Here is a 9857-nt window from a genome sequence, read left to right on the forward strand (position 1 = left end):
AAAATTAATATGGTTTAGAGAAGTGAAAGTTATTTGTGAATTAATTTTGTAATTTGATAGAATTCATAATGCTAAATGGAGCATGTTAAAAGAATGTAGTTTAGTTTAAAGATATATTACAGTAATTTTTGATGTAATGAAGTTAATGGTTCTCTACCTGAAGTATGTGATACCTGAAGTATGTTGTATATGAAGAGTGTTTATAACACACAAGAAGAATAAATCTTCCGGTTGAATGTGAAGGAAGCTCAACGTGTGTGTCTCGTCTTTCTCATACCACAGCATCACACGTCGAGGGAAGATCATCTAATACATTACCCTTAGCCATCCTAGGTCGCAGGGTAACAGTGACATTAAAAAAAACCGTTTGCCCTTTGGATCAGAGGCTAACGGTGCAAATTTAAACATGTTTGCGTGCGTGTGAGTGTGTGTGTGAGTGTGTAAGATTAACGTGGTGCCAATTTGTGAAGCAGTATTTTTGGATGGAAAGAGGGCCCATCCGCTTCTGTAATACTCCACAGATCAAGGCTTCGATGCATTCATTGTAGCATGACCCCACTTCAAAGCTTTGCTCATGGATAGGATCTGACGGTGGGAGGGGGGAATCCTACGATATGTTTCATTATTCCTGGCTAACGATCCGACTCCGTGCCACCTCTGACCTCTGAATGCGTGTGCTCATAACACACTTTCTCCTCCATATTGGATCCTTAGCTGCAGATATTTGGGTGCAGAAGGACAGGTCTGACTGAAGTGCTGGAATAAATTCACCTCATTTTGAAATGGCTGCTTAGAATCATAAAATATTTTCTTTATTTAATGTTTCTCTCATATTGTGTGCCAATTTGTGTAACAGTCTTATAGGAACTTTAGCTGTTGCTCATCCTTTGTTTGCTTTGTGTTTCTAAATCCCACTGGGAGGGAGACGGACTCCCGTGGTTAATAGTTTTCTGAAGCTTTTAAGACTTTTCTTCTGGTGGGTTTTTTTATTTGTGTGGAGTATCTGACCGTTTTGTTTTATCGGTTTGGCTGTTTATCTTACCACCTGTGAAACATTAAGTCATAAAAAGGTTAAACAACAAGAAATGTCCAATGTACTGTATACAACACAGATGATTTAGTCATTAGCAAAGATGCATGCCACAAAAAAATACAATTGATTTCAATTTATTTTACCGAATCTGAAAAAAAAATTTACATCTGATACTTTGACAGAACATTAAATACCATTTTGAGTATCAACAAGGTGATTTGTCTCAAGGTACTAACAATCCTATTTGGTGAAATCTGGATTGAAACTCTTAAATATCACTATTGTCCTGTTGGCTATGAATTGTTGAATGTAGAAATGGTTTAACCTCATTCATTAGAGGAAGTAAATTTAATCACTAAAGTCTTTAAATTTGTTTGTTCAAAGGATTAAACTGAATTTTTGGGAAAAGTGTTTGACCGACATCTAAACAATTATCTAACTGAAAACGGTAGCAGTGACCACATTGCATTAATGAAGGTATATGTCTTTTAGCTGTTCAATTTAAATTATTTCTATAGAGAAACTATCAGGTAATATCCGGCAAAATAAAGTCTAGATAAACTGAGACACTAATTTTCAGGTCAAATTGTAACGACTAAAGTCAGTATAAAGCTATGCTCATTTTATGGCCAGATGATCAGGTTCCATTGTTGTAAACTGACTCATTTAGTGAATACAACCCAAATAGCTTTTCAAATTACTTTATCCTGCAGTTTATCACTAAACGGTTCCATCCTCCCAACAATTTAAAAACCTTCGTTCACCATTTCTATCAGAAAAACCCCTGAATATCGTCTTGGACACAATAAGATCTCAGAAAAGCAATCTTTAGTAGCGCACCAAGAAAAAACACCAATTCTTTTGATGATTTTAATTTTCAGATACGCTCATTTTATACTTCCATTATCAGATTGTACCAGGAGCCATAAAGGTCACCACACCTCGTAAACAGGTGTGTGCAGTGACACCACCGAGTCTTCAAAGTATCCGTTGATGCCGACTGAACTTGCTATCAGTCATGACTCAGGCCCCAAACCCTCCCAGTGACAATAAAAGGTCACATTCCACTTGACGCCGGAGCGGAAGAGGGACTTCCCTGTCCTCCACTCCCTTTTTACGGTTGCATGTGAGGCATTTAAGAAATGGTGCTGGTGAAAGGTATCCGTGCATGTCAGGCGCTTTTTTTTTTTCCTTTAATCATGCTGGTCTAAACATTAACAGACCTTAAGAAAACATTTTCAAAGTTAAAAAAATAAAAACAGTTAGGAGGGAATTATGGCAAAAGCAAATAGATATTTATTTAAATAAACACATTTAAGCAGAATATAATTTAAACACAAGCAGTTTTACCAGTAACACCATAGATCCTGGAAACAAAAATAAATTAACATGATTTCAGGCGCCATTTCTCTATGAAGAGTAAACATGAAATAGTTCTGACAGTTCAGTCCACTTTGAGCTCGTAAAAGTTCGTGTGTCGATTTGGATCAGTTGGATCAGTTGTCCCGTCTCCGAGGGAGCTCAGTCCCGAACAGTCCTTCATCTCTGGACCGGATGACCAAGGCTACCGTTGATCCATTTTCCCATTTTTCTCAAGGGTCCGTGTAGACTCTAGAGGGATTTTCTTTAAAAAAATTTTTAAAAAAAGCGTTAGTTTGCGCTTGAAGCAGTCCCCCCAACCCCTCCATTATCATATTTACATTCATATACAGGGTGATCCAGCATCCTGGATCGTATCTCACCATATTTGGAGCAGTTCCGATCCTGCGCCTTGGAGCGGTTCAAGGCGCCCTGGCCATGCGCCTCTCCTGTCCGGGCGATGCGCTCTCGTCCTGCCGTGTCTTGAAGTCCTGGACGGCTTCTCTGTTCTGGTAACTAATCAGGGCCAGGGTGATCTCCGCGTGCCAGCAGGCTTGCTCCACGGAGTACCGGAAGTCGATCTCTTTGTCATCTTTGGTAACGATGGTGAAATACATGAACTTGTCGGTGCGCTCCACACAGTCCACCTTCTTTATGGACTGCAGCTTGAGTTCTTTGACCTTGGAGCGCTTTACATCCGCGTATATGTTGAGGCTGTCCTTGGTCAGGACGCACGTCTTTTTCTTCCAGAACTGGAGGAAGCTGTCGCTCCTCTTCTCCAGGTCTCCCTCAATGATGATTTCCTCCGCTGGCATTTTCATTGTTTTTTGTCAAAAAAAAAAAGGGAACTGAGCGCACTCCTCCTTTGCGTTTCCGTCCGCAGACTCCGAAGAAGGAGCTTCTCTACAGCTATCGTAGTAATCCAGAATGTGGCTGTGAATGAAGCAGGCTACCAGGGTTTTAATAGTCTCAACCCCTCCCTCTTGACGTCAGCTGCTGTTTGAGAATGCAGCTGCCAGTGGAGTAATTCAAGGCTGAGTGTGGGCGGAAGCTGTGGCGCATGCAGGTGGGGGAGGAAGTGGACCTAATTGCGCTGCCGACATGTTAATTTGTAATCCACGTCCCACTGTGGAGTTTGTCCAAATATTTGCCCATTCTGTAGGGATCACCAGATGTGCACATTCACACAGATCTTGGGAATGTATAAAAGATGATAAAAGCTGAAAAAAAAAAAGAATTACAGTTAAATCAGATCAAAATATTATGACTACCTGCCAGAAGTGTTCGTTTTGTGACTGTCTGCCTTCACTTCATCTGAACTTGACTTGCACGTTTTTAATCCATATGGTTTGATATGATGTTGGCCCATCATTTGTGGCAATAACAGCTTGTTGACTTCTTTGGGAAGCTTTAAGAATGTGTATTGGATTTTGGACCATTTCTTTTTTTTTTTTTTTTTTTTACGAAATGCATTTGTGAGATTAGACACTGATGTTGGACGAGACAGGCTGGCTCAGAGTCTGTGCTAACATGAATCCCAAAGGTTTTTGAGGCAAGACGGGTAAAGTTTTTCCTCGCCAGACCTGCTCATCCATGTGTCATGTTGGAACAGGAATGAGCCATAACCTAACACTTACATAAACGGAAATGTCTGGGGACACTGAAACATCAACAACATGTGCATGTGGAAGACAACTGGAGATAAAACAAACAAAACAAAAATAAATATTAATTAAAACAACTTTGTTCCAAATTGCTATGGTGTACATAGCATAACATAGCTTAGCTTCAAGTCTCCTTTACGACAGCATTTCTTTTTCCAGCACATCAGCTTTGAAGATAAAATATCCACTTGCAAAGACTAATGGTCACCAATTAATAAACAGCCTTACTTTATTCGTTTGCCAATTAGGTTTCCATGTTACCAAGCAACCTTTTTTTTTTGTTTTATAGCAACTTAATATGAAAAAAAGCTACAGGTTGTAAAACAATTTAAAATGAATCGAAGCTTATTAATCTGTTTATTTGTAGGGACCACTTGTTTATTTGAAGTAATAAAGTTGCAATGCCAGGGCCATAGAGAGTTTACTGGAGCAAAGGTTCTTCCCTAATTTGGTTTTGAAAATATCCTGACCAACCTGTGAAATGCTAGATGATCAGGAATTTCTGCTTATTTTTAATTACAGAGCCCTAAATGTCAGAAAGTAAAGTCAAATCAACTTTAAATGGCCAAATATTTATATAAGTTATTTCATCAAGATAAGTAAATCTGTCGAGACAAACTTAAATCTGGACATAGAGCTGGTCTTAAGGTCAGACCTTTTCATTAAGCAGAATCTCAAAGGATGAGAGAATCCAAAGATTCTTATGGATTTTACAAGTTTCTTCTCATTTAGATAAAATCATAGTGAAAAAACGAAACAGTGAAGCGGAAGCCATACGAACGAACTTCGATATCACTCCTGAGGTGTGGCTCCTCTCTTATCTTCCTGACATCCGCTGTGCGCTCCTTTAACGGCTCCTGACCTGCCGGTCAGCTGACTGACTCAGTCCCGGCTCTTCATGGTCGTTCATTCAGGAGTCTAGTCATTAGGAAGCGTCGTCTTGACCTGAAATCTGTGGGGTCTTGTTTGGTTTCAGTCAAAATACACACTAACAAATAAATCTGATGTTCTTTAAAGGTTTAACACATTTTTGCATCTTGTAATGCTTCCACAATAAAGAATGATTTATTCTTTTTTTTATTATTTAAAGGCATTGTGCACATCTTAACTGAATAAGATAAATGTTCTTTTGAATTTGATCAAATTATGAAACACTTTATAAAGGCCACAAAGAGCAGGAGACAATCAAATAGACGTATGAGGTAACCATCCCGCTAATTTCTTTCACCTCTTGACTTTTATTGGAAAGACTTGCTTTGCTCTAAATTTTGAAGTTGTTTTATGATTTCACTTTTTATCTGTGTGAGCTGAAAGCCGGGAATTGTGCACTTGCACAACGCTGCCCTTCACACAGCCACATCTTTTGGGATCAAAAGCAGTTGCAGACAAAACCACAGCGAACCATCTTAAGCATCTCTATCCCTGAACCTGTGGTGACACTGGAGCAGGATGTGGTGGTCCGAGCTCCACTCTGACCTCAAAGGAGACAAAAGCACATGTGTGCAGAGGGCCCCCCCGACGGCCTGCTTGGCTTCTGCTGAGTGAAAAGGCACCGCCGCCTCCTCACCGCCTTCCTTTCTCCTCGCTTTGTTTCTGGGACTTTTCTCTCTGTTTGTTATCTGGTGGTGTTTGCCTGAGGTGAAGTGTGTATGTTTGAGCTTTTGTTTGCGCGAGTTTTGAGGCGGAAGCTCACGGACATGCCCAGGCGATGACTCAGAATTGCCTGGGAAGTTTGGAGGGGTTTTGCTTGCCAAAGGAGGGTCAGGTGGTGGTGTGTCTGTGAATGTATGATATTGATTATTGATTATAGTTTGAGTTTTTTTTTTTGTTTTAGAGAATTCGTCAACAGGAAACGGTTAATGGAATAAAGAGGAAACAAAGGTTGGTTATTCACATGTTATTATTTTTGCGTACTGCTCGTGTGCCAATAGGAGAGCATTACGTCTTCTCCCACATTTGTCCAGATTGAAGCAGAGAGAGGAATCTTCCACCACCCCGTCTTTATAGGAGGGCTTGAACTCAACCTGGGTCGTCTCTAACTCACCTGTCTGGGAATTTACATGACCATGAAAGCAAGGGCTGCGACAGACTAGCGACCTGTCCAGAGTGACCCCGCCTCTCGCCCGGAACGTTAGCTGGAGATAGGCACCAGCACCCCTCCCGACCCCACTGAGGGACAAGGGTGTTCAGAAAATGGATGGATGGATGGATGAAAGCAAGGGCACTTTTTTTTTTTAATTTTGTTTGTTTCTTGTGAATGTTTGGTTATGTTGCTTTGCTCATGTGGTTTGAATCAGTCTCCTACTAAATGACCCAGTTTCATGTTTCAAAAAGTATTCACCGTATAAATGTTCTGCCTTTTCAAAAAAAAAAATCCTGGTGCTGCACACTTTAACAAGGTTAAAGAGAGAAAAAAGGCCCACAGCACCACAGATCATCTACCATACTTAACAATATACATCAGGTGTTTAACCAGATATTTTTACTTCAGACAATTAAAAAATTCAGACTTTTTACACATCTTCATCAACAAATTCAAATTCCAATTTCCTTATGCATAAAGTTAGGTTAGTGGACACTATTAAAGGGGAGCGTTAACTACACACAAGTTCTCTGCAGTAAAACTTGAAAGCTTCGCCTGTCCTCTGTTATCCCAGCTTGTGGGAAAGTACAACCATCTCTGGAGGCGATTGGCTCATGTGGAGAATTTCTTGATGTGTGTTGTGACAACCTCCAGTTCAAATCAGTGCCTTCAGGATCTCACCGTCTCCCCACAGACTAAACAGTCCTTCAGAGAGGAAGTCAGATAAGGCATCACCTGCAACAACAGAGGAAGGCTTTGATAAATTCATACGGACAAACGTAAGAACGAAGGTCAAAGGACCGAATGTTTATGCTCCTGTTTTCGTCTCCCAGTTTGTTTCAGAGATGTGCAGCCTTGCAGCCACGGGCGCATGGGTGTGACAGGATGGAGAGTGGAAGGACCAGAAAGTCCCGGAGCTTGGAGGACATGTTGAGACATGAAGCTGCACGGTGTTTACTACAAGCGTCATAATTAACACTCGGTGAACCCTGCAGATGATCATAAAGGTTGGAAATAAAACGAGGCGTGTTGGGATGTCATATTTAAGGGTGTTGTGTGACATAATGCAGAACTTCAGGGGTCTAATTAGAGATCTGATTGGTTGCATTATAACAGGGACCCTATTAAACTGCAGGGAACCCAACTTTAATTTTTTGTTTGCATCTATGTACAATTTGTTAATTAAAACTAATTACATATGCTGACACAAAACTGTCATAAGAGCAGTCAGTTTCAGTGCGAGTTGCAGTTTCAATAACAACACTAAACTCTGACTGTGCACGTCTGTCTCCATTTAATGTTGCAAGAGGAAAAATACTGCTAACATAAAGTGAGGTGTGCATTTTATATGTTCAGCAAATGTTGCATTTGAGAAATGAGGGGTGAATAATGAAGGGAAAACTCATTTATGTTTTAGGAGGAGCTTCCTGTGGCTTCCAGTTCTTTAGATTTCCCTCTGATAAGTCAGGTTTTCTCAAGACCTTTAGGTATTCTTTCATTTTCAAAGGCCACATTCAGTTGATTTTTGCTAAGCCGCTTAACTCTGACTTATGAAACATCCAAGCACCAAAAAGGATCATAAACTTAAGGGATTAACCTGTGTTATGTCTACACATAATATAAAACTTTACAAATAACAAGGATGACATAAACGGGTATCTCTGCACCAACAAGGCGATTAGCAAGGAGCGATTACCTAAAACTTGGCATTAAAGTAGATCTTGTAGTTCCTGTTGCAGGTCTTTGCCTGATTCATCCCTGTGTCGTAAGGACATGATGTTTAGACTGGGGGTGGGGATAAGTTTAAATTAGGATTTATAGACTGCACAACTAATGGTCATTCTTCAAAAAAATCTCCTGTCTTAAATGTGAATCTCTGCAGCTCCTCCAGAGTTACTGTTGTCAACGTATCTCCTTCTTTACTTTGGCCTTTGTTAGCTTACATGGACAACCATGTCTTGGTATTGTCAGATGAGTTTGGAGTTTGTTTTGCTTGGAATCTTGTGCTGTAGCCTAAAATCAGATTCAAAAGAGCTGAACACACATGCATACTGCTGAGATTTTCATTTTGGGTTTTTTTGTAAATATTTTTTGCTATAAATAATATTTTCCTTTCACCTCACAGTTGTGTTTTACTTTGTTCTATCATAATCCCAATCAAATACCTTTAAGAATTTGATCAGAATGACCCACCGTGTAAAAAAACTTAACTTAGTAAAATACTTATTCGTTGGAATGAGTTCTGCCAGTAAAACTATTACAGAACTGAGGTGACATTTTGTCTTTGCTGCAAATCTGGTCCACAACATACAGCCACAAATGTTCTGTGAAGGTTCTGAAACCTGTGAACTTTTTTGGCATTTTTGTGACACTGATTAGTGCGCACGATAAGGCAATTGCATTTGTTTATATGAACACTGTGAACGGTGGTGAAAACCTCCCTCTAACATTAAACTATACATAGTCCACCAAACAATGGGAGCAGTTTGACTGGGCTGCATGTGATGGGTCGTTGACAAATCCAGCAGAGCCCGCAGGTAACAGCTGCTGACGCTCACATGCACCCGCATTCAAAAAAACCCACACCTCCACTTCTTCTTGCTCTTTGTGGACAAAGCCTAGTGATGAGACTCTTCAGCTATTTGAGGTATTGTTCCTGTAAGCCTTTTGTGTGCGCGTGCGTGCACGTGTGTGTGTGTGAGTGCGTGCACATGTGTGTGTGTCCACGCTGGCATTCCACACCGTGGGAATAAGAACAAATGGTCGGTGAGGCCTTTTGAGCGAGTACCATGCTGCTGCCGGAAGAACAATGAAATCAGGGATGGCTGTAGAACCTGTGGACAGCATGTTGTAGCAGGTATAAATACTGAAGAGTGACAAATTTAAAATCTGATTTGTATTCCTTTTAATATACCAGTTACTTTTCTTATAATTTTCCTCATCAACCCGATTTAAATACCAAAAATGTCTCTGCCAACCCAAATTCCAGTGAGAAGCCAAGGCGCTGTCAGAAACACACAGAGCTCTAAATCTTCTCTTCGCCATTGCAAAATAGCTCCGGCAGTGAAAACCAATCACTTCAATAAACAATGAAGCAGGTGCAAACTCAGTGGGCTTTTGTTTTTGAGAAGAATTTGAAAACAGTAAAACTCAAACTTGGCCATGCAGCACAAAGACCCTGCTACTTATCAAACCAACACCTCCCCAACCTCTTGAGGAGGACGCTGGTGGTGGCTGACATGCGTTTCTGCCTCTCCTCATGGATAAGGCTTAAGGATAATGGTTAGGAGTTTGTGTGGAGTTTCTCATATCTGCAGAGTCGCACAAAATCCAGCTGCCTTCCAAGTTTAAGTCTCTTTCTGAGCCTTTGTTAAGTTACTAGGTTTAGACTTTTAACCACTTCTGACTTTACTGGCATCCACTCAAAATAAATCCATATTTATTGCATTCACATAATTGCACACTGAAAATCTGAGGAATAATTACAACTCTCTAAGTGCGGGAAATACATCACATTTAAGGAAATAAACCAAATCCCTTGTGGCACACTTATTGGTACAATTACCATCAGTTATTTTCAACTTGCTAATAGAGCAAGACTTGATCTTCGCCTCCGACATCTCGCAGTGTTGTAGCAGGATGCAGACTGCAGTGGGTGAAAGCTGACTGTGTTACTTCATCCATGTATTTTATATCAAGATGTTGTTGGATAATCAGT

The 9857-nt window shown here is 40.4% G+C and overlaps 1 protein-coding gene across 2 annotated transcripts; it reads right to left on the minus strand.

Moving 5' to 3' along the window:
- Positions 1-1892: 1892 nt before the first annotated feature.
- On the minus strand, positions 1893-3358 carry phlda2 (pleckstrin homology-like domain, family A, member 2). Of its 2 annotated transcripts, none has more exons than XM_016676053.1 (2): positions 2776-3358; positions 1893-2644 (listed from the first exon to the last, which is right to left on the minus strand). In XM_016676053.1, the coding sequence occupies exon 1, from the start codon at positions 3211-3213 to the stop codon at positions 2815-2817; it is 399 nt and encodes a 132-aa protein (XP_016531539.1). In that variant the 5' UTR covers positions 3214-3358; the 3' UTR covers positions 1893-2644; positions 2776-2814. The 2 variants fall into 2 exon arrangements, with proteins under 2 accessions (XP_016531539.1, XP_007561476.1); XM_007561414.2 differs by having other exon boundaries at positions 1893-2657.
- Between the last annotated feature and the right edge of the window lie 6499 nt (positions 3359-9857).

This window comes from Poecilia formosa, unplaced genomic scaffold, assembly GCF_000485575.1.
Source record: "Poecilia formosa unplaced genomic scaffold, Poecilia_formosa-5.1.2 Scaffold126, whole genome shotgun sequence".
Classification (NCBI taxonomy): domain Eukaryota; kingdom Metazoa; phylum Chordata; class Actinopteri; order Cyprinodontiformes; family Poeciliidae; genus Poecilia; species Poecilia formosa.

Coding starts and splice junctions, on each gene's coding strand:
- phlda2 (XM_016676053.1), bottom strand. CDS start 3,213: ATGAAAATGCCAGCGGAGGAAATCATCATTGAGGGAGACCTGGAGAAG.